The 26,577-nt window shown below is 38.9% G+C and overlaps 4 protein-coding genes and 1 long non-coding RNA gene across 13 annotated transcripts in view; 3 read left to right on the forward strand and 2 right to left on the reverse strand.

Annotated features, from left to right (window-relative positions):
• The first annotated feature begins 579 nt into the window (after positions 1-579).
• On the forward strand, positions 580-3,373 carry ccn2a (cellular communication network factor 2a). The gene is made up of 5 exons (XM_048206769.1): positions 580-911; positions 1,120-1,336; positions 1,429-1,680; positions 1,851-2,062; positions 2,166-3,373. The coding sequence occupies exons 1-5, from the start codon at positions 858-860 to the stop codon at positions 2,460-2,462; spliced, it is 1,032 nt and encodes a 343-aa protein (XP_048062726.1). The 5' UTR covers positions 580-857; the 3' UTR covers positions 2,463-3,373.
• Positions 3,374-5,151: 1,778 nt separating this feature from the next.
• Positions 5,152-10,561, reverse strand: LOC125278045. Its single transcript, XM_048206770.1, has 7 exons — positions 10,334-10,561; positions 9,992-10,044; positions 9,869-9,899; positions 9,409-9,771; positions 8,918-9,046; positions 6,030-6,214; positions 5,152-5,839 (listed from the first exon to the last, which is right to left on the reverse strand). The coding sequence occupies exons 1-7, from the start codon at positions 10,351-10,353 to the stop codon at positions 5,754-5,756; spliced, it is 867 nt and encodes a 288-aa protein (XP_048062727.1). The 5' UTR covers positions 10,354-10,561; the 3' UTR covers positions 5,152-5,753.
• Positions 10,562-13,027: 2,466 nt separating this feature from the next.
• Positions 13,028-16,707, forward strand: fam228a (family with sequence similarity 228 member A). 5 transcript variants are annotated; one of them, XM_048206781.1, is made up of 7 exons: positions 13,435-13,516; positions 14,079-14,085; positions 14,159-14,233; positions 14,464-14,611; positions 14,700-14,777; positions 14,858-15,052; positions 16,164-16,707. In XM_048206781.1, the coding sequence occupies exons 4-7, from the start codon at positions 14,543-14,545 to the stop codon at positions 16,299-16,301; spliced, it is 480 nt and encodes a 159-aa protein (XP_048062738.1). In that variant the 5' UTR covers positions 13,435-13,516; positions 14,079-14,085; positions 14,159-14,233; positions 14,464-14,542; the 3' UTR covers positions 16,302-16,707. The 5 variants fall into 5 exon arrangements, with proteins under 5 accessions (XP_048062734.1, XP_048062736.1, XP_048062735.1 ...); XM_048206777.1 differs by having other exon boundaries at positions 13,028-13,516; positions 14,079-14,233; XM_048206779.1 differs by lacking the exon at positions 14,079-14,085 and having other exon boundaries at positions 13,405-13,516.
• A 171-nt stretch (positions 16,708-16,878) lies between these two features.
• On the forward strand, positions 16,879-25,236 carry LOC125278048. Its single transcript, XR_007187041.1, has 3 exons — positions 16,879-17,772; positions 17,867-17,971; positions 25,126-25,236. It is a non-coding gene; the product is annotated as an uncharacterized LOC125278048 (long non-coding RNA).
• itsn2a (intersectin 2a) overlaps positions 23,745-26,577 on the reverse strand; it is a 59,664-nt gene continuing 56,831 nt past the window's right edge. For 4 of the 5 annotated variants that reach the window (XM_048206772.1, XM_048206771.1, XM_048206776.1 and 1 more), the window contains 2 exons: positions 25,134-25,307; positions 23,745-25,045 (listed from right to left, as the gene is read on the reverse strand). In XM_048206772.1, the coding sequence (XP_048062729.1) occupies positions 24,888-25,045; positions 25,134-25,307 (332 nt within the window). In that variant the 3' untranslated portion in view covers positions 23,745-24,887. Of the gene's footprint in view, positions 25,046-25,133; positions 25,328-26,577 lie in introns of those variants that run through there. The other variant, XM_048206775.1, reaches the window with a different exon arrangement.

A 26,577-nucleotide genomic window follows, 5' to 3' on the forward strand; every position in this document is an offset into this window, starting at 1 on the left:
CTAAAAATAGTAATACACCACGCAGAATTATGAATAAATATTTTCAAGATGCCTGTATTGTTGTTTTAAAAAGCTATGACAAGTTATGTCCACTCAGAAATTGAAATTCTGTCATTATTTACTTTCCCGTAGATATTTTGAAGAATGTTTCAACTATTGTTGCCCATATAATGAATGTCAGTGAGGTTTAAATAAAACAATGGATTCCACTGACTTTCAATGTATGGACAACATTTCCAAATGTCTTCATTTTATAAATAATGACAGAATTTTAATTTATAGATGAACTGTCCTTTAACTGATGCTTATTGGCCACTGAAAATCTAACACCATCATCCTGAACTGTCAATAAATCCGAAAAACATGCACCCATCTACAACCAAGTACTGCAATGTAATGCCAAGACTGCACTTTTATTTTGCTATGTGACAGCCCAGGAATGTAGGATGGCAGCGGGTGCAGGTCCAGTGGAGGGGGAGAGGGGAGTGGAGAGCGGAGGGGGGCAGGAAACTTGGAAAGAATGCCAGGAATGCCCATGTTTATCCAGCGTTCCATTGAGGTGGAGGCAGTCCACCGCAGCGCAGCGTGTATAAAGGTAGCTCAGCTGCTGCTGGAGAATCAGAACACTCCAAGTCCTCCAGAGAGAAGCAACAGTAGCTCATCTCGGCTCTGCCTAAACTTCGTACCGAAGCTAAACTCTAGCTTTCACTCGACAAGATCAGGAGGAACTGGATTCAAAGACTGCGCAACGAGATCGGCTTGATCAAATCTGAAGAGTAGACTGCAGTACAGCGGCAAGATATTGAAGGATCACAAAAGAAGATTTTCTTGATACAGATTGTAAAGAAGAGGTCATCATGTTTTCTGGAATGAATCTGATTGCTCTGCTTTGCCTGACTTTCTTAAGATGGGTAAGTCCTTTTAATGCACTATTATGAGAACAAGACATGCATGTGGAGATCTAGAAAATTAGTGTGATCAGGCTATATCTTTACATTTTTGCCAGTATGAAATTCCTCAAAATGTGTATTTCTTGAACAACCCATCAGAGATTTCCTTTAAGGTCAATGTTGAGCAAATGTTCAAACTCTCACTAGAACACTATGTCTTATTCCTCAGGCAGTGGCTCAGGAGTGCAGTGGACAATGCCTATGCCCTGATGTGCCACCCCAGTGTTCGCCCGGCGTAAGCCTGGTGCCGGACACCTGTGGGTGTTGCCGAGTGTGTGCCAAGCAACTGGGCGAGCTGTGCACAGAGCGAGATGTTTGCGACCCCCACAAAGGCCTTTACTGTGAATACGGCTCCCCAAGCAACCGTCGCATCGGAGTCTGCACAGGTGAGGATCTTGGCTTTTGACATACAGATGCTGAGTCTATTGTTGTTGAGTTGAGTCAGAATTGTAAACCACCTTCCATCTGCGTCCCATAGCCAGAGATGGTGCCACTTGCGTGTTCGGTGGGATGGTATACCGCAGCGGAGAGTCCTTCCAGAGCAGTTGTAAATACCAGTGCACGTGTCTGGACGGTGCCGTAGGTTGCGTGCCCCTCTGTGGAATGGACATCAGGCTTCCCAGCCCCGACTGCCCAATGCCCCGCAGGGTGAAAGTGCCAGGGAAATGCTGCGAGGAGTGGGTGTGTGACTCCCCTCACCAGACCACCTTTGTGGGATCAGCTTTGGCAGGTGAGCATTCCTTGATCTTGACTGTCCACTGAGTCAGAACTGACACAGTAATAGTCTCCATTAAGGAGGTTGGAATGAATACTGACGCAATGATGTAATGGCATGAACAGTAGGATGACATCATGCTGCAGGATGGAATGTGTTGAGTAACGTCTTGTCTTGTTTTGTAGCTTACAGAGAGGAGGAGACATACGGGCCAGATCCCTCCATGATGAGAGAGAACTGCCTAGTTCAAACCACAGAATGGAGCGCATGCTCAAAGACCTGCGGATTGGGAATTTCTACCCGTGTTACCAATGACAACCTTGAGTGCCGTCTGGAGAAGCAGTCCCGCCTCTGCATGGTCCGCCCTTGTGAGTCACACCTGGAGGAGAAAATCAGGGTAAGCAGCAACCAATCGCACAGCTTACTCTTTGGCACTGACACATAATGATGATGACGGCATCAAAAAACTTGATGGCTAATTTTTCATTCTGTCTTTACAGAAAGGGAAGAAGTGCATCCGTACGCCACGTGTCTCTAAACCCATGAAGTTTGAGGTTTCTGGCTGCACCACTACCAAGTCTTACCGCCCCAAGTTCTGCGGTGTGTGCACGGACGGTCGCTGCTGCACCCCTCACAGAACCGCTACCTTGCCCATGGAGTTCAAGTGTCCCGACGGCCAAGTCATGAAGAAGCAGATGATGTTTATCAAGACCTGCGCATGCCACTACAACTGCCCCGGTGAGAACGACATCTTTGAGTCCATGTACTACAAGAAAATGGTTGGTGACATGGCGTGAGGAGACGACTGCAACAAGGAGTTCCATGCAGTGACTGTCCACTTGAACTGAACAGATATCCATCTCATATCTCAGCACAAAGTACTTGTTTGTTTTTTATGATTCGTTGCTTTCATTTTACGTCTTTTTGCGTGTATGTGTTTGTATCTTGTACATGGGCTCTGGATTTATATGCTGTATGTGTATATTCATTTGTCATGGTGGATGTCTGAAGCTAGGGGGTGGGGATTGTAAAATGACCGGGCTCAGTTCGGACGCCCCCTAAAAAACAATACTGCACTATAGTCCGACTCTGTGACGCCCAATGTCACTGATTGGCAGATGACGCCAAGCCCCTCCCCTAAACTGTGGTGGGCAGATTCAGATTCTGAGAGCAAAAATAGTAAGAAACAGATGGCAGCTTTTAACCCCAGAAGCTAATCTCCTCATCAAGCTGAGAGAAGGTGGAAGAAGGAGACAGAAAAAATGATGTGCTCTTACGTTTAGTTGAATTTGTTGGCTCAGAGTTTGATTGAGCTGAACTAAGACATGAAGTTAGGCCAAGAACTATGAAGGGTAATATAGCACTGAGTGTTTGACTTCGACTATCTGGCTCCTCCTGCTGGGAGAGAGTCAGTACCCCTGTCAAAAAGACTGGATGAATTGTAGCTTCATTCTTTTTTAATTACAGTATCTATTTTTTGAAAGCTGTAAATAATGTACATATTTTGTACAGCTTAAGTTAATTTAAATTCAAAGCATTTGTCTTTTTTTTTTTCTTCTCTTGCTTCACCATGTTTAATGATGGTTTCATGTGCTGACTTGACTGTTCTTGGTACAGCTTGTCCAATATTTTATTGAGAAGTGTGACCAAAAAGTTACATGTTTTCACTTTGGTAGTTTTAAATAAAATGTTATATTTTTTATATAAATTGCCAACTTTTGAGTCATTTTTACCCTCACATAACTAGTATACAGATCAACTTCATACAGTACACCTGATGTTAACCACACATGAGCAACACAGTGTTTTCACAAAGGCCTCTCATGTTCACACTTACTTCACTGCCATACTGCGGACCACGCAGCTGCATTGTGTGCGGTCCATCAAGCTCAAGACCACACATGGTCCTGAAACATGTACATACACATACATAGATAATGTATAAAGACACTAGTGAATAGACACTCTCATTTGCACTCTCAAAACATAAACATTTACAACTGATATACACTACTGCTCAAAGTTTGGGGTAAGATTTTTTAAAGTCTCTTATGCTCACCAGTGCAGCAGTTACTTGATCAAAAATATGATGTTGATAAAAACAATGTTGTCTCTGTTGGCCACGAGTGCTGGATATGCCCCATTGAATATACACATATTTTGTCATTTTCAGAATAATAAATAAATAAACAAACTTAAAAGAAGATATTTTGAAGAATGTCAGTAACTAAACAGTTAAAGGGCCCTACTGCTTGGTAACCCATCATTCATCAAAATATCTTCATTTGTGTTCAGAAGAAGAAATTCATAACTTGAGGGTCAGTAAACGATGACAGAATTTTCATTTTTGGATGAACTATCCCTTTACAGTAAGTTAGATCAGATACTGGATTTGATCTGTGCAAACTACTGAAGTTATGTCAAATGAGCGCCATCTGTCGACTGTCTGTAGTAGTGATTTTTTTCACATCCATGAAATTAAATATACTCAGTACTTAAAGTTAAGAGCAATTAACATGCATGAGTACTCAAAACTGGATAGTTCTGCTTACTTAAAATTGGGAACATCTTAACTCAAAAAAATTGATGTAACTACCTCAAATCTTTTGAGTTAGCCCCACTTATTCAGGTTTACAAAGTTCTTATACATTTTTAAAAATTGTATTTTTCGTTGAAAAATGTGGATGTGGATTATGGTAATGCCATATGGAACAACTTTTTTTTTTTTAAATAAGCACTGTTTAACGAGGCTGAGTTGAAAAATGTTCTCTAGGCTTGTAATCAAGAATAGGACATCTGTACATTTGTTTGTTGCATATTTACAGACAATGCAATTGAGATGTTTACATTTGCTTTTTGGGATAATATTGACTGAAAACAAAGTTTTAGCTAAATAGTTTTACAGTTCATAAAATCTTTTTTAAAAAAAACTAATTACATTAATTATACATTGATTTCCCTTATTAAAAAGTAAATAGATTAAGACAAGTCAACATCAGAAATGTATGTGTATAGTGTAGATAGTTTAATAGTGTAATTTATTATAGTACATTCTGGTATATTATACCTTTAGAGCCAAAATAATTTGTAAATTATTGTCCTCCATCTACCTCTGTATTGTCTGGTTCAATGACGTTACTTTTTGTCCAAAGGTCTTAATAATAATAATAAAAACAAAGATATGACATCCAAAGTATGCAAGGAACTAGATCTATTTTATTGAATCCAAAAGGGTTTAATTATATTTTGCTACAAATAACGGTATTTTAAAGATTTTGAAGTGTCAAAAGTTCATTCAGTTTGACTGTCCAAAGTCCAATACAGCCATTTCACTTGTGATTAAAATATCTTAAAATGTAATAAATGTATTTATTGTTTTATTCTGGCATTATAACATCACTGCATCCATCCTCATTCATGGATAAGTTAAATATCTGGTTTACAGATCATGGATATTATTAATTATCTTGCTAACGCTATAAGTGCATATACCTGTGATTACATAAAATAAAATAAATCTACAAATCATCCTGTGTGTACAACATTTGGTTTGCATACTTCATTTGGCTGTTGAAATGTTGATTACAAGAAGACAATAAACAACATTTTGAAAAATTTAATTATGCATGCTTTATTGTTCATGCAAGACTGGATAAAGCATCAGCACAAAATTACATTATAAAATTATATATAGTATTCTAGGTGCAATACATCAGCACATTTCTACACTACAATTCTACAAAAGATTGCTGTCAGATTGTATGGTTTCTCTGTGAAAATCTCAAAACAGTCAATAATCTCTGCTGCTTGGTATTAAACAAAGGAGACATATTTCTGTGCAAATCATCTCTGTCTGCCCATACAGCTGAAAGCTTCAGGTTTGCATATAGATATGACACTGTTTCATTGAATGTTCTGTATACTGTCTTTGGGGAAACATGAGAGATAAGTGTTGTGCAGCAGATCAAATCAGATCAGCTCTGAGATTGAGATTTTTGCGACTGAGACAGTCCTGATCAGTGCCCTAACTACCGAACTAGTGAGCTGACAGAGACTCGGTGTTTAATGCTGATGTGATTGATCACAACTCAGTCGATGTGTTCCTTTTGAAAGCCAAAGGAATGATTAAAAGGAACAGCTCCATAGCATCCCTCTTCAGCTACTCCGAATTGCACTGGTAAAACGATAAAGTCAAACGTTAAGACAGTCATTCTGTTTATTCCATAATTTAAAGAAATATTTTAAAACTATTCAATGAAAAATTGTAATAATAAAATGTGAAAATAGGGAAAATATGGGCTTGAGGAAAGTATGGACACTATTGCACTATTGCACACATAGAGTGAAATGGTAAATAAACATACCATTCTGTGTTCTAACATAGCCAGCAAAATGGATAATGAAGTCTCCATTAAAGTCCAGGTTAAAATCCTCATAGGATGGATCCTCATTATCATAGAAAACCCATCGATCAAAGAGGTTTAAACCAACAATCATGTGAGTAGAGAAGGATGTCCTTGACATCAGTAAAAACTGGAGTTCATAGGTCCTTAAAAAAAAAAAAAAAAAAATCAATTAAAAAGTTTCAATGGAGGTACAACACAACTTTGGTAATGTACAGTAAAAAATATGAGTATGAAGCCAGTACATTTGTGATGCAACCTTAAAGGGTTTGTTCACCCAATAAATAATGTAATTTATTACTCACCCTCTTGTCGTTCTACACCCGTAAGACCTTTGTTCATCTTCAGAACACAAATTAAGATATTTTTGATGAAATCCAATGGCTCAGAGAGGCTTCTATTGCCAGCAATGTCAAATGAACCTCTCAAGATCCAGAAAAGTACTAAAGACATATTTAAAACAGTTCATGTGAGTAGTGGTTCTACCTTAATATAAAATGACAAGAATACTTTTTGTGCGCCAAAAAAAATAAATAATAATAATAATAATAATAATAATATTAATAACATAAAAAAAAAATATATATATATATATATATATATATATATATATATATATATATATATATATATATATATAGGGGAGAGTGGGGTGATTTGTGCCAGGGGGGAAGTAGTTCCACCCATTGTTTCTGGAAAACCATAGAAGAAATTGGTCATGTGACCACATAATTTTGAAAAGCCATCAATTTTACTCATCCTCCAAAGAAGAGAGATACATGGCATGAGAGGAAAGCACATTTTAGCTAAAAGAACTGTTTTTTCCCTTTCAAAGTAAAATTTCTATGATCAAGGTTTTTTGATGGTAGTGTCAATTATTAACAATTATAGACAAGTTTGTAAACATTTCACACATGTTTAAGTGCTTTAGCAGGCTACACAATGAGTCTATACAGTTAGCATGATGTTAGCTCTTAACTGCTGGATCATGGTAGTTTTTCAAACTTGTGGGTCCGGGGTGATTTGTGCCAGAGGGCCTGGGTTAAGTTGTGCCAGTGGCACAACTCACCCCCACATATGATTATTTTCAACATATTATTAATTTGTAACTGTACATTGTACTCTTACAATTTAGCAGTTAAACTATGTGACATTCTTGATTTTAGACCAAAACCCATCATGCCACACACTTATAAAACGCACTTTCTGAAGATGAAAAGCATGAAATGGTCCAATGTTGTGCAAAAGGTATGAAAACAACTAATATTGTGTGAAAACTGAATGGATATTATCAAATTATCATAAGATTTGTGAGTGATTTAGAGCACAGCAGAACTTGGTCAGATAAAGGCTTATTAATGAAAGTTCCTGTCAAAAAAAATTAATTGTATTAAAAGGGCAGCTATAAAAAAAAAGCCAGTGTTTAGCAGCAAACAGGTATTTTCATCTTCAGAAAGATCTTTCTTCCTCCCCATTTTGAAAACTGTGACTTGCTTAATAATGTGGAACAACCTCTAAGTAGGGTTTCTAGGTAGTAGGTTTTCTAAGTAGGGTAGACCTGGCAAATTATTTTGTCTGAGACTGATACCAGTTATAAGACATGGATAAATAAACAAACAAACATTTTCTTAGAAAAACTAAAATCTGAATGTTTATTCTACTGAAATCTTACTGATATGTCACTTGCATAATAATTTGGAACATGGCGTATTCTTATATGTTATTCTTATAATTGAGAGACAGCGTTCTATGTATGTCAACAGGCATCTATTGCCGAAGCCTTTTTGCCTGAAATGATTCACAAATATCATATATTGTGTATTTAAGTTTTCTGTGTTTTCCCAAAAACTACAAAATATGACTTAGCCTATTCCAACAGTTTAATAGGGTGACAATATCTAAATAAACCTTAAATGAGTAATTTTGTATTGAATTTGTCTTGCTTTCATATAGCATTACTGTTCATAACATTAAAATGTTCTGTTTTACTTCAGAAATGACTGGCACAAATTACACCTACGTATTCTCCCCAAAGGCACAACTTACCCCGCACAAGGGGCAAGTTGTGCCACAAGACCACTTTTTTTCCAAAAGCTATATTTCTGAAACAATTTATTTCAGATCCAAAGTTATTGTGCTCAGGCATGCACCACATCCTGAAATATATGTACATTCTTAAGTTTTTGCATTACTGCCATGGCCTCACTTTAAAGTCACTTTGAGTAAAAACTGGCACAACTCACCTCACTTTCCCTATATATATATATATATATATATATATATATATATATATATAAAACGATCAACAATATCTAGTTACGGCTGATTTCAAAACACTGCTTTGAAGCTCTTTTTTTGTTTCGAACCAGTGGTTCGTTTACTGAAATCACAAGACTTTGGCACTCCGAACCACTGATTCGAAACAAAATATTCGTAAAGATTTGTAAAGATTCGTAAAGCTTCAAAGCGGTGTTTTGAAATTGCAATAGAGGCCTCACTGAGGGTGAGTAATTAATGACATAATTTTCATTTTTGGCTGAACTAACCCTTTAAATACAAGCCAATTGATATTTTTCAGAGCAAGCAAGGCCACAATAAAAAGTGCAGTTCCCGCTTTCACACCTGCCCAAACGAACCGCACCAAAGGGGGAAACGAACTCTAGTACGATTCAACCGATCTAAATGAGTCAGATGTGAAAGCACCCTAAAATTGCTAGCCTGCTCATTAGCAGCTAAAGCAATTGGGCCCAAAGAAAATAGCAAAACAGCTTGACCTTGAAACTTGACCAAATGACTGATAATTGTAATACTTGAGGTGGCAATGGTACTATGTCCAAAAAAGTTTTTACCTGTAATAATCATCTTCAATATGTAGGAGTGGTGCTGTATCCATTCCCTGATGTATGTCCACTAGAATGAGCAAAGGATGCAGATTCTCAAGTCCCAGGGCATGCACATTGCCAAGATGTTGAAATTTGCTGGGGTAGAGAAAATAATAATGTTAAACGATGTGAGTCTGAACATGTCTGGGCCTGTCAACGCGGGTATGACGCAATTGACAGGCGACTCCTCACACGTCCCGGAGGCTTGGTTAAAATTGCAATTTTCTCACGCTTTACAAATAGTTGGAAACATTTGGGATATTGTAAATACTCAAGTGAACAAAATATATAACACTGGCCTTGTGGTTTTTGGATATTTTACTGTTAATTTGTGAAAATGAAATTAACAGTAAAATATGAAAATGAAAAGCCACCGAAATACAAATCATATGTACATTTACATCCAGACGCTGATTTCATTTCTAGTTTAGAACGGACAAAGTAGGAAATGCATTTACCTCAGTTTGTCGTTGCTCACTAGAAGGTCATTAAACATGTGTAAATGGTCTTCTGGCTCGCTCCAAGCATCTGTTACATACTTGTCTTTTTCAGATGCATCTTTAGTGATGTTGAATTGAGACCAAAATAACCAAGACGCTTTGGCCTCATTATACATTTCAGCTCGTAAAAAGACCATAGGTGCCCTCAGCTTTTCAAAAAAGTTGAAAAGAGATGCAATATAGTCATATTTAATATAGCAATTATATAAGGCAACCAAATATGAGTCAGGGACACACGTGTTAATAAACTTGATTGGGCCAAATTGACCACTAGCTTTTAAACTGAGGGTGTAGATAGAGTCCATGGGCCAATCGTTAGGCCTAGAAGAAAAAAAAAAAAGAAGGTATTTTAGCATAATGAGGTAAGAATTTTTACTAACAGAAGGATAACTCTTTATAATTAACTTATAACTCTAACCTTGACAGTATGTTCCTTGTCAGTTCTTCAGCTGTGTTAGAAATAAAGCATAAGTTAATATTTAATGTAGTGTTTATTGACTAGTTCAAATACTTATTTGATGTGACTGGTGTCATTTCATACCTCTTCTCAAGAGTTTGTTGTATTCTTTTGGTAGCCACAAATACAAATCAAAGCTTTAAAAAAGGAGGGACAATGCTTAGAGGCACATTTTGAAAGTCTTCAAGATGAATCACTGAGCTAACTTGTTTAGGTAGAAATTACATTTGTTTTACACACAAACTTTCCCCTGTTTGATCAGGAATCGATGCTCTCTGAACGATAAGCATGCTGAACACACATTGTTTAGTAGGCTCTAAGCAAATGTGTAAACTTTCTAACAATACAGCTCTAGCATAATGATATAGGATATATTATAAGGATCTATTGTTACTTTGACTTTTCAGAAATGTAATGTTCATTTACCTCAGTAGCTGGGTTCCCATCGCTTTGCAGAGGTTTGTAAAATGGCAAACCACAGACAAGGAAGTTGCTCTTGAGGATTCCCTTTAATGACGTGGCAGATATGACGCTTGGTATGACGCATACCAGTAACATCACAATAGCCAACACAAGTTTTACGTTCATAATCTATTTTGTATATTTTCATATTGTGTGTGCTCAGCTGTTCATTGTCCTGTTAGGTCGCTCGGTTGTTTTTGTTTCCGTATTGAAGCTATGCAGATTGCAGGAAGCTACAGATATAGACATTTCCTTTGAGCATTACAAGTTCATAGGGGGCCTCAGCTAACCACTCTTAGAGATAATTATACACTCTTGACATAATTCACCAATAAAGTCACTGATTTGTTTATTTGTTTTTCATTATGTTTTGCATTTTACAATATATTATAAGCACCTGAATAATATAATTAATTTTGCATTTTGAATTGAGGAACCTCTTTTATCTGTTTTTTAACATCCACCATAATGAGGGTAGCCAATATTATGCAATCAGTGCCTAAAAGCTTCACATGTCTAAGGTGAATACAAACAATGAGAATGACATTTTTAGATCTGGTGTGCCTCACCCACTATCTGGATTGTGTAAATATATACACTCATTAGGCATAACATTATGACCGCCTTCCTAATACTGTGTTGGTATCCCTTTTGCTGTTAAAACAGCCCTGACTCGTCAAGGCATGGACTCCACTAGACCCCTGAAGGTGTGCTGTGGTATCTGGCACCAAGATGTTAGCAGCAGATCTTTTATGTCCTTTAAGTTGCGGATGGGGCCTCCACGGATCAGACTTGTTTGTTCAGCACATCCCACAGATGTTCGACTGGACTGAGATCTGGGAAATTTGGAGGCCAAGTCAACACCTCAAACCATTCCTGAACCATTTTTGCTTTGTGGCAGGGAGCATTATCCTGCTGAAAAAGGCCACAGCCACCATGGAATACCGTTTCCATGAAAGGGTGTACATGGTCTGCAACAATGCTTAGGTAGGTGGTACGTGTCAAAGTAACATCCACATGGATGGCAGGACCCAAGTTTTCCCAGCAGAACATTGCCCAAAGAATCACACTGCCTCCGCCGGCTTGCCTTCTTCCCATAGTGCATCCTGGTGCCATGTGTTCCCCAGGTAAGCGACGCACACACACCCGGCCATCCACGTGATGTAAAAGAACTGTTGGTGCTTTTGGTGGTGGACGGGGATCAGCATGGGCACCCTGACTGGTCTGTGGCTATGCAGCTCCATACGCAACAAACTGCGATGCACTGTGTATTCTGACGCCTTTAGAACCAGCCTTCACTCCCCATGTGCATCAATGAGACTTGGCCGCCCATAACCCTGTCACCAGTTCAGCACTGTTCCTTCCTTGGACCACTTTTGATAGATACTGACCACTGCAGACCGGGAACACCCCATAATCAGTGTTATTCACTTCACCTGTCAGTGGTCATAATGTTATGCCTGATCAGTGTACATACTTTTATAGTTCGCCTAAGTTGAAATATACAATATACAGTGGTCAAATATAGGCCTAGATGTATAAATACCACTTCTATACATATTTCACTGTGCCTCAGTTTTCTGTGCCATGATGGATAACCCCTTTAAATCATTTTTGCCTGTATGAAGTAGAGTTCTGCAGTTATCAGTACAACAATGTTAAACAAATTGATTCTTATTCTTAGAAACAGAAAGCAGAATTATCAAATAAATTGTCCAAATTAATATGAAAACTATGGGTGTGTAGTAGACTATGAGACAAATGCACATATAAAATATGCAACAACAAAAAAGGCCATTTACATATTGTAGGCTAATCCATCAACAATCAAATGAAGAGTAGCTAACCTATGAATTCGTATTATTTGGATTTTTTCTTTATTTTTTTGTAGCCTAATGAAATGAATAACAAAGGCTCTGGGGAAAATTTTGATTCGAAAACTGACTGAGGATAAACCTTAAATGGTTTGAAAGACACGCTTTAAACATGTCTGTAGTGATGGGGAGTCGACTCTAAAAGAGTCGATTCCTCGACTCTGAATAGCCCCAGAGTCGGGGTCGACTCCAGCACAGGAATCGACTCTCGGTGTCGTCGACTCTGTTGCTGTGTCCGGAATCGCTCACTTGTTTACTGATTCTCGAATCCATAGCCTACATAATGCATGGCAGTGAAATGTATAATGTCTATTGTTAAGTGCACTAAGCAAGGAGTGAACGAAATGAAGCGAGGAATTCGGACACTGACGAATCGCGTCAGAAAGCTGTCGCAGAAACTTTGTCACATACATTTATGTAGCTTACTTTAGAAATAGATAACAGTCATAGTGAGTTTGTAATTATACATACCTCCGTGTCAGCTTTAGTAGGCTTATTGATGGTAGCTTATATTATTGCAATAAATATAGATTTGATTTTCCATAGTTAACCGTGTTCATTAAACTAGCCTAACCATAGCCTACATAAAAATAATTTAAAAAAATCACATCAATAATAAACACTTTAATAAGTGTACATTATTGTATGCATTTTTTTATGTATAGTATTAATTTTAGCATCTTTAACTCTAATGTCCAAGCACTTTTAAGACAATGATCATGTGCGTTTAGCGCCATCCCCCGACCATAATGAGATTAATTCATTAAAGAATCCCTGCTTTCTCGTTTATTTAATTCTGACATAATATTCGACCACAGATGTTTTTCGTGACTTTTCTCTCGGTAAAATTAGGTATCGGCAATTAGCAATGTTGATATGCTACTCATCAAGTCATCTCTAAATTGGACTAATTTAGACAGTCTCGCTAAACGTGTGTTGTTTTAATGAGGGGATTTTAAGGCTTCGCGTCGGGGAAAAATAAATTAAGTGTGTAAGGACTGCCATCTCTGCTTATTTATGACCGTTTTGATGTACAGTAAATGGAGTCGAGGAGTCGATTCCAACGACTCCAACAGTGGGAGTCGGAGTCAACTCCAAAAAACCTGGAATCGAACACCCCTATGTCTGCACATGTCTGAAGGAGCGCGCTCACGATTCTTTTGGGTATGAGAGACGTCACTATAGCAACACAAGGGGACGCGCACGCCGCGCAGAAAAGCAGACAGAGTCGCTGCTTGTTGGCTGCTGTTTCTTGCATAATTTCGACAACGCCGTGAGTGTAAACTTTACATATGTTCCGATTCATGTTTCAGTTCAATTACTCGATGGACTAATAGGGTGAGGTTCACAAATTAGCTTGCTTGCATAGTTTTCATTTTTATGTCAATTTTCTTATATTTACTGCATATACTGTATATTTTGAGAGAAAACATATGTAAATAAAAACGTTTCAATACAGTTGGAACTTGGAAGCCATATTAAACCTTCTTGAAGCTAATTATTTTATTGTTTTCACATATGTTCACAATTTTTAACTCTTTTTGAATCTCATTTTTATCTCAACCGATTGATAGAATGTTAGTAGATTAGATTATTACATTCACATAATGCATCTACCAGCATTGGTGTGTTTAGTTCTTACTGAATGCACTCCAGAGCTTTGAAGTCATGAAACTGCTGCTTAGTAATTATTTATCATTCTTCAGCTCTACTACTGCCAAAGTTATTACAAGTTCCTTTTTATGGTGTTGATCATTCCTTACTTTGCCACTGTCTTAGGGATATATACAGGCATTTTTTAATGAAATTACACTGGAATGTTGTTTATTTTTCAGCTGCCAGGTAAAGTCTTTCAGCACTGTACAGTTCAGGACTTCATGCATGGATACCTTTTCTTTCTTCCCTGCATGTACAGAGTGGTGTCAGAGTGTTCTGTGTTGAAAACCCTGGGGAATTAGATGCTGCACTTCAGGTTACAGACTGGACTGCAGTAAGACTCGTCCTGTGATGTCACAGCCATATTATATTTCATAGTATAAAAAGACAATGCTGACAATACAGTTTATCGAACCTTTAGACAATGTATTTAAAATTAAAAAAAGCAAAAATCAATTTTTTGTTGAGTATTTTATACATCAGGCTTTTATGGCTCATATGATACAGTGAAAAATGCCATAGACTTGTGCATATCTGTCTGTGATGTTGTTCTTGTGCCCGTAGTGTCTTCACACATCATCAGTGATCTTGTCAGACAAGAAATTAATTTACAAAGCAAATGAAGTTCTGACCAACCAGCACAATGACACATACAAAGACTGCAGATGACATGCAACACACCCTCTCTCTCAGCTCCAGAAAACAACTACTGGTACACCCACATTTGCATACAAACACACTCCATACTGTTTTATAAAATGGTGCACAGTCATCCACCTACACTGTCTGTTCACCTGCAGGAACAATTAAACTCTGAACAGCAAGAAGTTAATGCCATTACGCAGCCACTGCTGGAGACTGAGGCTGTATTCATAAAGGTAATATTTTAAGTGACCTTTCAACCTTGATTTTTTTCCATTTACTTCAGAATCATTTGTGTTTGTGTGTGTTGGTACAGAATCTGGATCACTACCTCACTCAAAGAGACACACTGGAATTGAGGAAAAGTAAATTGCTCTATAAGCGCTGGACACAGAGTGTGTGGCTGCCGATACAGAGGAGTATGGAGCAACACTTTACACAGCATGGCTACAGTGAGACACAGAAGATGAGGAGCATGCATGCACACTACATCAACTACTGTAATGCTAAGGTATACGCTTATGGCTTGTTTCCACGATACAGTTCGGTATGCAGTTAATTCTGTTTTCATTGTCAGAAGTTGTGAATGGTACCAAAATACCATATAGTACCACTTTTTTGGGACCCTTTTGTTGGGATACCTTGCACAATCATACTAATAGTTCCGGTACCAAAAGGGTAGAGCTACACTTACTGCAGAATGTTGATTGGTTGACAGACAATTGTCACTTGCACATGCTTAGGGGAGCGGTGTTGCCAAATCTGCAGTTTTCATGTGGAATCGGGCTACTTTTAAACCGTTGCCGTGTGTTGTTTTTCATGTTCGCAGCCCCAAATAACATGATATATAGCCCCGGGAATACAAATTTTATCATGGGAGCCCCACCATAAACGTGGATTTTACCCCCGGAACGTGATTTTAATGTGGGACTGCTGTATATCTTCAATTGTTGTTTACTGTCACTTTCTTCTTTATGCGAGAATGACTTCGATTGCTACTTTCTGCCATACACCACGCCTATCAAAAAAGGGTACTGTTGGTAGTGGAAACTTGAACCGGATCAGGGTTTACCATCCCGAATCATACTGTACTGTACTGAACTGAACTGTACCGCTCAGTAGAAATGAGCCATTAAACAGTTACAGAATAACAGTATATGCTCTTACATAAATTAGCATAACAATGCACTTTAAGATGCACTCTGTAAGTTATAATAGCCATTTCAGCAGTCACATTACAGTACCCTTTCATAGTAATCCTTAATCAGGGGAATTTAAAATTTTACCTTTTAAAGGTAAAACAGAAATGCAGTTAACAAAATGAATCAATGATGTCAATGATGCTACTGTTTTAGTAGAAAAAGAAAATAAATACTGTTTTTTTCTCTCTATTTTATCGTTGAAGGCCAGATATGTTATGCTAATAAAAAAAAACTTTAAAAAAAGGTAATTTAATACTTAAAAAAAAAGATTTAAAACCTAAATGATGACACTTTCTCTTTGTTGTCTTTTAAAATTAGTTTTTAAAATTACAACAAAAAAAACATGAAAATTATGAGGGAAAAAACGCAATAATGATTTCCAAAATCACCCTAAAAACTAAAATGTGTACTGTGTTTTAGGGTTTTGTGTTTCTAGAGAGTTACGATCCGCTAGAGTACAACCCTTTCCTGCACCATTTCAACACACGTTATCGCAAAGTGAGTCGTATCATCTTCTTTTTTGTTAATAGTTACACAACTAAACAAAATGCATTATGACTTTTTTTGTTCATTCTTTCATCCAAATGTTTAATTACTCATCAGCTGAGTATTTTATTGAACAGATGAAATGCCATTTTGTATCACCCTAACATTTTAGGGTACACCAACAGGTATGCAGTTGACACAGTAATTACAACCTTACAACTCATAAAACTTCCCTGGAGAATTAGAACAAATCTAGCTCTCTGCTGCTTGCTCGCTGTTAGCTTTTGTAATGTGTGCCCTCATACTAATCATCTCATGTGTATATGACTTGTTCTCCATAAATGTATGTGCAGAATGAAGGTTCCGGTTTGACAGAAAAACAGAGTGGTGTGTGTGTGTGTGTGTGTGTGTGTGTTATGATTCTGTCATACTGTCATATAAACAGTATAAAAACAATAAAATAACAGCATCATTTACTTGTCACGAACAATTCAGTAGGTGTTATTAAAACGATTGTTTTTGTTGTTACATTTAATTTATTGCCACACTTTATGTGAATTATATTATCAGAAAACTAAACACATTTAGCATTGTCAGGCTTTTATTTGTGAATGAAACAGCGGAGCTGCCCCATCAGGTTTATGGCTGCTGTAAATTTTACCTGCCACAAGATGGCACTAGTAACAGCAATTTAATTACTGTTTTCGACACTCTTGATGCTTTGAAACTTCCCGCATTTAGAGAAAAGCTTCAAAGATTTAAGAGGCTTCATTTCTTCATCCCTACTCAATAGTTTTAGACGTTTTTGCAAATGTTTCAATCGAATTTAGCTGTTTTAGAGAGCATCTACTCATTTTGATCCTGTTTTTAAACATGAGCTATTTGTAATGTCATTTTTCATGTGTGGGACAAAAGAGACGAAACTAAACTAGCCAATCAGATTTCTGTTAACCCATATCCCCTATCACCCTTGCACGCACACATACACACATTTGACTTTACAACACACAAATGCACACCTTTATTTATTCTCGTTTTCTCTTGCTTTCTCCTGCCATGTCATGAGTGTATGCAGCTAAAATTTTAATAATCAATTTTAAAAAATTATGTAAAAAATAAAAACGGCATTAATTAGCGCCCTCTCATGCGTACGGCTGCAGGCGCCAATCTGTGTGTGTGGGTGTGTGCTTGCGTGTGTGTGTGTGTGTGTGTGTGTGTGTTTTCCGTCCATATAATTTAATAAAAGTTAACGTTACCGCAGAGCCATAGAGATGGCTATGCGTTGCCGGTTATCATTCACGCAAATGGCTTCGCCAACAACCAATCACATCGCGAGCTAGATCATCTTTGTGTCACGAACGTTCTAAATTCCACGTCATAGCGTCATAAGCAGAAGTTCTGTATAAAAGTGTCAGAAACTCCCTCTCCTGCTCAGAGGTCTCTGTGTTATGCTTTCTCACGGGATAGCTGTTTTGGACGGTGCTGGGTGTTGGTAGGAGCTGTCCTTCCACGCCATATCTATGGGAATGACCCACAGCGTCAGGTGTGATGCTATAAAGTTGTGCGGCACTTTCACTCCCTCAGCAACTTTGATCAGGTGAAGCACTCTTGCAAACCCTGCTTTATATCTCTCACAGCAGTGAAGAAGATCAGCTTCGCTAGGAGGGTGTCAGATGGGGTCCACTGCTGCTTCTCGTGAGTTGTAGAGACGCGAGTCCAGGCCAAGATCCTCCCTGGCTGTGGTGAGTTGGAGCCAAATGTGAGGCAGGAGTGAATGAGTAAAGTTTGGTGCTGTGGGGGTGGGGGGGGGTAGGCAGGAGTGAATCAATAAAGTTTGGTGCAGTGTGGGGGGGGGTGGTAGGCAGGAGTGAATCAATAAAGATTGGTGCAGTGTGGGGGGGGGTAGGCAGGAGTGAATCAATAAAGATTGGTGCAGTGTGGAGGGGGGGAGGTAGGCAGGAGTGAATCAATAAAGTTTGGTGCAGTGGGGGGGGTAGGCAGGAGTGAATCAATAAAGTTTGGTGCAGTGTGGGGGGGTGGGGGGTTAGGAGTGAATCAATAAAGTTTGGTGCAGTGTGGGGGGTGGGGGGGGTAGGCAGGAGTGAATCAATAAAGATTGGTGCAGTGTGGGGGGGTGGGGGGGTAGGCAGGAGTGAATCAATAAAGATTGGTGCAGTGTGGGGGGGTAGCAGGAGTGAATCAATAAAGTTTGGTGCAGTGTGGGGGGGTAGGCAGGAGTGAATCAATAAAGATTGGTGCAGTGTGGGGGGGTAGCAGGAGTGAATCAATAAAGTTTGGTGCTGTGGGGGGGGTAGGTAGGAGTGAATCAATAAAGTTTGGTGCTGTGGGGTGGGGGGGTAGGTAGGAGTGAATCAATAAAGTTTGGTGCTGTGTGGGGGTGGGGGGGTAGGCAGGAGTGAATCAATAAAGATTGGTGCAGTGTGGGGGGGTGGGGGGGGTAGGCAGGAGTGAATCAATAAAGATTGGTGCAGTGTAGGGGGGTAGCAGGAGTGAATCAATAAAGTTTGGTGCAGTGTGGGGGGGTGGGGGGTTAGGAGTGAATCAATAAAGTTTGGTGCAGTGTGGGGGGGGTAGGCAGGAGTGAATCAATAAAGTTTGGTGCAGTGTGGGGAGGGGTAGGCAGGAGTGAATCAATAAAATTTGGTGCAGTGTGGGGTGGGGGGGTAGGCAGGAGTGAATCAATAAAGTGAATCAATAAAGTTTGGTGCTGTGGGGGTGGGGGGGGTAGGTTAGGAGTGAATCAATAAAGTTTGGTGCTGTGGGGGTGGGGAGGTAGGCAGGAGTGAATCAATAAAGTTTGGTGCAGTGTGGGGGTGGGGGGTAGGCAGGAGTGAATCAATAAAGTTTGGTGCAGTGGGGGGGGTAGGCAGGAGTGAATCAATAAAGTTTGGTGCAGTGTGGGGGTGGGGGGGGGTAGGCAGGAGTGAATCAATAAAGTGAATCAAAGTTTGGTGCTGTGGGGGTGGGGGGGTAGGTAGGAGTGAATCAATAAAGTTTGGTGCTGTGTGGGGGTAGGGGGTAGGCAGGAGTGAATCAATAAAGTTTGGTGCAGTGTGGGGGGGTAGGGGGTAGGCAGGAGTGAATCAATAAAGTTTGGTGCTGTGGGGGTGGGGGGAGTAGGCAGGAGTGAATCAATAAAGTTTGGTGCAGTGTGGGGGGGTAGGGGGTAGGCAGGAGTGAATCAATAAAGTTTGGTGCTGTGGGGGTGGGGGGGTAGGCAGGAGTGAATCAATAAAGTTTGGTGCAGTGTGGGGGGGGGGTAGGCAGGAGTGAATCAATAAAATTTGGTGCAGTGTGGGGGGGTAGGCAGGAGTGAATCAATAAAATTTGGTGCAGTGTGGGGGTGAGGGGGGGGTAGGCAGGAGTGAATCAATAAAGTTTGGTGCTGTGGGGGTGGGGGGGGGGTGGGTAGGAGTGAATCAATAAAGTTTGGTGCTGTGTGGGGGGGTAGGCAGGAGTAAATCAATAAAGTTTGGTGCAGTGTGGGGGGGGTAGGCAGGAGTGAATCAATAAAGTTTGGTGCAGTGTGGGGGGGGGTAGGCAGGAGTGAATCAATAAAGTGAATCAATAAAGTTTGGTGCTGTGGGGGTGGGGGGGTAGGCAGGAGTGAATCAATAAAGTATGGTGCAGTGTGGGGGGGGGGTAGGCAGGAGTGAATCAATAAAGTTTGGTGCAGTGGGGGGGTAGGCAGCAGTGAATCAATAAAGTTTGGTGCAGTGTGGGGGGGGTAGGCAGGAGTGAATCAATAAAGTGAATCAATAAAGTTTGCTGTGGGGGTGTGGGTAGGCAGGAGTGAATCAATAAAGTTTGGTGCAGTGTGGGGGTGGGAGGGTAGGCAGGAGTGAATCAATAAAGTTTGGTGCAGTGTGGGGGGGGTAGGCAGGAGTGAATCAATAAAGTTTGGTGCAGTGTGGGGGGGGGTAGGCAGGAGTGAATCAATAAAGTTTGGTGCAGTGGGGGGGTAGGCAGGAGTGAATCAATAAAGTTTGGTGCAGTGTGGGGGTGGGAGGGTAGGCAATAAAGTTTGGTGCAGTGTGGGGGGGGGTAGGCAGGAGTGAATCAATAAAGTGAATCAATAAAGTTTGGTGCTGTGGGGGTGGGGGGTAGGTTAGGAGTGAATCAATAAAGTTTGGTGCTGTGGGGGTGGGGGGTAGGCAGGAGTGAATCAATAAAGTTTGGTGCAGTGTGGGGGTGGGGGGGTAGGCAGGAGTGAATCAATAAAGTGAATCAATAAAGTTTGGTGCTGTGGGGGTGGGGGGGTAGGCAGGAGTGAATCAATAAAGTTTGGTGCAGTGTGGGGGGGGTAGGCAGGAGTGAATCAATAAAGTTTGGTGCAGTGTGGGGAGGGGTAGGCAGGAGTGAATCAATAAAGTTTGGTGCAGTGGGGGGGTAGGCAGGAGTGAATCAATAAAGTTTGGTGCAGTGTGGGGGGGTAGGCAGGAGTGAATCAATAAAGTTTGGTGCAGTGTGGGGGGGGTGGGGGGGTAGGCAGGAGTGAATCAATAAAGTGAATCAATAAAGTTTGGTGCTGTGGGGGTGGGGGGGTAGGTTAGGAGTGAATCAATAAAGTTTGGTGCTGTGGGGTGGGGGGGGTAGGCAGGAGTGAATCAATAAAGTTTGGTGCAGTGTGGGGGTGGGGGTAGGCAGGAGTGAATCAATAAAGTGAATCAATAAAGTTTGGTGCTGTGGGGGTGGGGGGGGGTAGGCAGGAGTGAATCAATAAAGTTTGGTGCAGTGTGGGGGTGGTAGGCAGGGTAGGAATCAGGAGTGAATCAATAAAGTTTGATAAAGTTTGGTGCAGTGTGGGGGGGGGGGGGGGTAGGCAGGAGTGAATCAATAAAGTTTGGTGCAGTGTGCAAGGAGTGAATCAATAAAGGGGGTGGGGGGGTAGGCAGGAGTTAGGGTGCAGTGAATGAATCAATAAAGTAAAGTTTGGTGCAGTGTGGGGGGGGGGGGGTAGGCAGGAGTGAATCAATAAAGTTTGGTGCTAGTGTGGGGGGGTAGGTTAGGAGTGAATCAATAAAGTTTGGTGCAGTGTGGGGGGGTAGGTTAGGAGTGAATCAATAAAGATAAAGTTTGGTGCAGTGTGGGGGGGGGGGGTAGGCAGGAGTGAATCAATAAAGTTTGGTGCTGTGGGGGGGGGGGTAGGCAGGAGTGAATCAATAAAGTTTGGTGCAGTGTGGGGGGGTAGGTTAGGAGTGAATCAATAAAGTTTGGTGCAGTGTGGGGGGGTAGGCAGGAGTGAATCAATAAAGTTTGGTGCAGTGTGGGGGGGGTAGGTTAGGAGTGAATCGATAAAGTTTGGTGCAGTGTGGGGGGGGGGTAGTCAGGAGTGAATCAATAAAGTTTGGTGCAGTGTGGGGGGGTAGGCTAGGAGTGAATCAATAAAGTTTGGTGCAGTGTGGGGGGGGTAGGCAGGAGTGAATCAATAAAGTTTGGTGCAGTGTGGGGGGGGTAGGCAGGAGTGAATCAATAAAGTTTGGTGCAGTGTGGGGGGGGGTAGGTTAGGAGTTAATCGATAAAGTTTGGTGCAGTGTGGGGGGGGGGTAGGCAGGAGTGAATCAATAAAGTTTGGTGCAGTGTGGGGGGGGGTAGGCTAGGAGTGAATCAATAAAGTTTGGTGCAGTGTGGGGGGGGTAGGCAGGAGTGAATCAATAAAGTTTGGTGCAGTGTGGGGGGGGTAGGCAGGAGTGAATCAATAAAGTTTGGTGCAGTGTGGGGGGTAGGTGGGGGTAGGTTAGGAGTGAATCGATAAAGTTTGGTGCAGTGTGGGGGGGGGGTAGGCAGGAGTGAATCAATAAAGTTTGGTGCTGTGGGGGGGTAGGTTAGGAGTGAATCGATAAAGTTTGGATCCTGCAAAAATAAAAAATAAAAGGTAATAACAACAAAAACAACTTAAAAGTAATTACAGCAATAATGATAACAAAAAACAATGCAAAAATACAAAATTATTAACAAAAAATAACAATAAAAATAATAAAATGGCAACAACAACAATAATAATAATAAGAGAAGAATAACAACTATTATAAAGAATAAAAATGGTGGTGTTGATGATACTTTAAATGATTTAACTGCTATACCAGTTGAGCATACTTGTGACAAATTAAATTTTTTTTCAAAGTTAAATTAAAATTAATTGTTGATAACTAGATTCTATGTCAAATCCAACATAGGCCTACAAATTAGTTAAAAAGCCTATAAACGAGTTTTTAAGAAATCTGAGTTTAATAAAAAATTATTTTAAAAAATATATATATAAGAAATGCATGGATTGTTTTTTTTTTTTTTTATCTGTTTAACTTATTAAAGTAACTTTTCATTCACTTTTTTATTTCTGACTACTGGTAAATTAGTAGAGACAATATCGCAAGTCAAATGACTTTAGTTCAAACAAATTAGTCTGATCTTTCTACTAATGAAAGTTTTAAAGATTTTAAGTATATATTCAGACTTGCTAACAACTGATGAAATGCTGCCATCTGGTGGTGATTAATAGAATGACGTTTCAGATCTGTCTGTCTGTGTCTATCTATACATACAAATAAATATTATTATTATTGTAAGTCTTTTGGAATCAGTAAGATTCTTATCAAATAAGATACCATCCATTATGATTGTTTTGAAAGGATTATAGAAATTTATTTTATTATATTCCTTTTATTATATTCTTTTAAGATAAATAAAATGTTATATTTGATAAAATTTGAATGAATGTGTAAAGTGAAATGTTTTTTGGTATAGTAATCAGTTAATATTTATTCCACTGATGTGACAGATTAATTTTTAAAAGAACAAGTATTCCATGTAGACTTCAAATTAATACAAGGTCATGAAATCTGTGTGCAATAATTCTGACGTTAGAACCATGGAAGCACCGTTTCTACAACATAAACAGCGTAGGAGGCCCAATTCTGCAAGAAAACCGTGGACTTCACAACACTGCTTGACTTGTCTTTACTACCCTTCTGGGCCTTGAAAGTAGTAATTAAATTGGAGGAGTCAGCTCTCAGATTTCATCAAAAATATCTTAATTTGTGTTCTGAAGATGAACGAAGGACTTGAGGTTTGAAACGACATTAAGGGGTGAGTAATTAATGGCAGAATTTTCATTTTTGGGTGAACTAACCCTTTAATAAGTATAGCTAGAGTAAAGTCCTTTTCTATCTAAACTGGTTAAATTTTTTTGTTAATAAAAGTATTGATTTATGAGCAGTGAGATAACAATATTCATTCACACAATCACGCAGAGCCGAAGCACAACCAATACTATGTTCTTCCGCAAAATACACGGTTTTGTTTTTTAACCTAGAGGGACAAATTTACATGGTGTAGCTTTAACAGAAGAAACTGAAGAACATGTATTAAAATATATACTGAACCACCATTCCACTTTTTTTTTTTTTTTTTTTTGCCTGTGAATTTATTTTTCCATTTAATATTTTAAATAATAAATACATTTAGAGAGAAAATAGTAAAACATGATAAGCACTGTTAACATTTTAGGTTTTTATTTTTGTCTTTGGCGTATATGAATAATTGTACCCAAATCTATAATCTATTCCTATAGATGTTTATACAATTATGCATTCAATGAAAAGAAAACACACACACAAACTTCTGACATCCAGCATCAACCCAAATGTAAAACATCCAGATCCAGTCTGTTCATAAAACCTAATGCTGTTTTACAATTAGGCTTAGGCATAATCACTGGAAAATCATAAGAATCATATTATACATTCTTGAAGCATTTATAAATAAATCTCCTAAATTTATACAATTAGGGATTTAAAGTATAATTTGTGTTCCGTCACACATATTCAGATAATATTTTTATTATCAGCATAAGCATTTAAGCATTTTTATATAATTAAATACACTTTTTAATAATGAAGTGATTAAACATGCACTGGGGTAGCATATGTGTGCTTGCCTTCATGGATTCTACAAATTACTTAATGATTGGCATTTCCTGAGTACAAGCAATTTCAGCTGAACAAACAGTGACATCCTTTTCAGCTCTTTATACATTAGAAGCTGCACTACATGGTGATAAAATAAAATCAGTTAAAGGCTGCCAGTGGCTGGTAATGCAGAGCAGTGTTTTTCACTCTTTTATCCCAGCTAACATGCAGGGAACATTCTCAGAACTTTGGTTAACGTTCTGGAAAAGGTTCTCTCAAAGTAATTAACAAACATTCTTCCAGTAATCTTAAAAGAAAGCTATCTGGTCTTTAATTGTGTTCCCAAAACATTAGCACAAACATGCTAGCATAGCACAACATTTTGTTCTGAAATGCTTTAGTTATTTTTGTTAGCTGAGATAGAAATCTTTGGCTTTTAAAGAATAAAAGAGAAAAAAAGGCACTATAACAAGCCAATTTAAAAACTTCAAAATACAAACCAGTTCCTATCCCAACCAAATCATCACATTATTACCTAATATTGCCCATCATACAGTACATCACTAGCAAGTGTGAGAGTAAATATGACACTACCAGCCTTTATTTTACAGCATGTAAACATCTAAGTGGTTCACCTTTTCCATATCAATAATGTTCAATTTTAAAAATGAACACCAATTAACAAACTTTGAATCTTTATTTAATGTCGCTAATGAAGCAGATGTGGCGTTCACAGGTGAGGTGTTTGCTCATACAGCTGCAAGTCAAGCCGCACTTTGACCTCTCCAGTTGGAACTTCATGAAGCAGCAGACGCCGTTCCAACGGACCTTTACCATCTTGATCCTTCTTTATTGTTGCTACAGGAATTTCAGTACGACCTAGAAAATCTGTTTTGAAATCACAATCAGTTAAAAATGAATATGTTTTTTTGTATGTATATTTTGTTTGTGTGTGTGCTGCTGTGTAGAATCCCACCGTCAGGAGAAAACTGGTCCCTCTCAAAGACAGTGAGACAGAGGACGTCCTGATACAGGTCTTTGATGAAGAAGTGGCAATTGAAGTTCCATTTGGGGTTGAGCGTGTCGGGCTGATGGCGGGATGTGTAGCACTGAGCGCCCATTGTTAGCTCACAGTATGGGTTACTCTTCCCTATAAATACACATCACACACTGCAAAAATCATTTCCTATTCAGTATTTTTGTCTTAAAGGAATAGTTCACCTCAGAATTTAGTTAGTTAATTATCAGGAAATTTAAATTCTGAAGTGATCTAATCCCTTAATATTTAATCATTCTTTAAACTAGATTAAAGCTACAATATGTAGATTTTTCACCGCTAGAGGTCGCCTATTCAAAAAAAAGGCGTAGCTTGATGACGCCGAGTTTGAGCACGGAATCTTGGGAGATGTCGTCTTCACCTCACAGCCGGTGGAAAAGAATCGGGATGGGCAGAAATCACGTTCATGGATGAGATTATTAACGTTACTGTAGTATAAAGCAGGACCGAGTGCTAATGAGAGACGATAAATGATAACTGGCATGCAATATAGTTTAAAACGTATTGTATGATGGAGAAAATGCTGTATTAGCTGCTTGACAAAATAGTGTTTTTCTCTAAGTTGTGGTAAAAGCATGGTACTCTCGGAAAATCAAAAAAACTAGATTTAAACAATAAGACTAAAGTTGTTGAGCTATATAACAATAATTCATTTTCTGTCTATAAATGTAACCAAACAGTTGTTCCCTTGTGTAACAAAACATGTAATATATTAAAGCGTCTTTAGTGTTTTCATGGTTTCTACAAAATAAAACCGGAAACCGAGGGTAACGCAGATATGACGCCATTGACAGGCGACTCCCAGACACATTCCTTATCCTTTGTTAAAATTGTGATTTTTCTCACGATTTACAAATAGTTGGAAACATTTGGGATATTGTAAGTACTCAACTGAACAAAATATTTAACACTGGTCTAGCGGGTTTTGGATATTTTACTGCAAAAAATCTTACATATTGTGCCTTTAATTTAGTAGAGGAGCAAAACAAAGTCATTGTACAAAAAGCAACCAGTCAAGATAATCCCAAATTCATGGGTTCGATTCCAAAGGAATGGAGGAAATTATCAAATATATACCTTAAATGCAATGTAAGAAATTTTGTAAGAGATGTATATGCCAAAATTTAGAAATGTAAGATATTACATTTTGTTTTCAGAAAAGACATAGTAAATGTTATACTTAAAATAATGAAAATATTCATTTCGATATACAATACAGTCCAAAAGTTTGGGACCACTAAGATTTTTAATGTTTTTAAAAGAAGTTTCGTCTGCTCACCAAGGCTACATTTATTTAATTAAAAGTACAGTAAAAAACAGTAATATTGTGAAATATTATTACAATTTAAAATAACTGTTTTCT

Source organism: Megalobrama amblycephala, linkage group LG11 (assembly GCF_018812025.1).
Source record: "Megalobrama amblycephala isolate DHTTF-2021 linkage group LG11, ASM1881202v1, whole genome shotgun sequence".
Classification (NCBI taxonomy): domain Eukaryota; kingdom Metazoa; phylum Chordata; class Actinopteri; order Cypriniformes; family Xenocyprididae; genus Megalobrama; species Megalobrama amblycephala.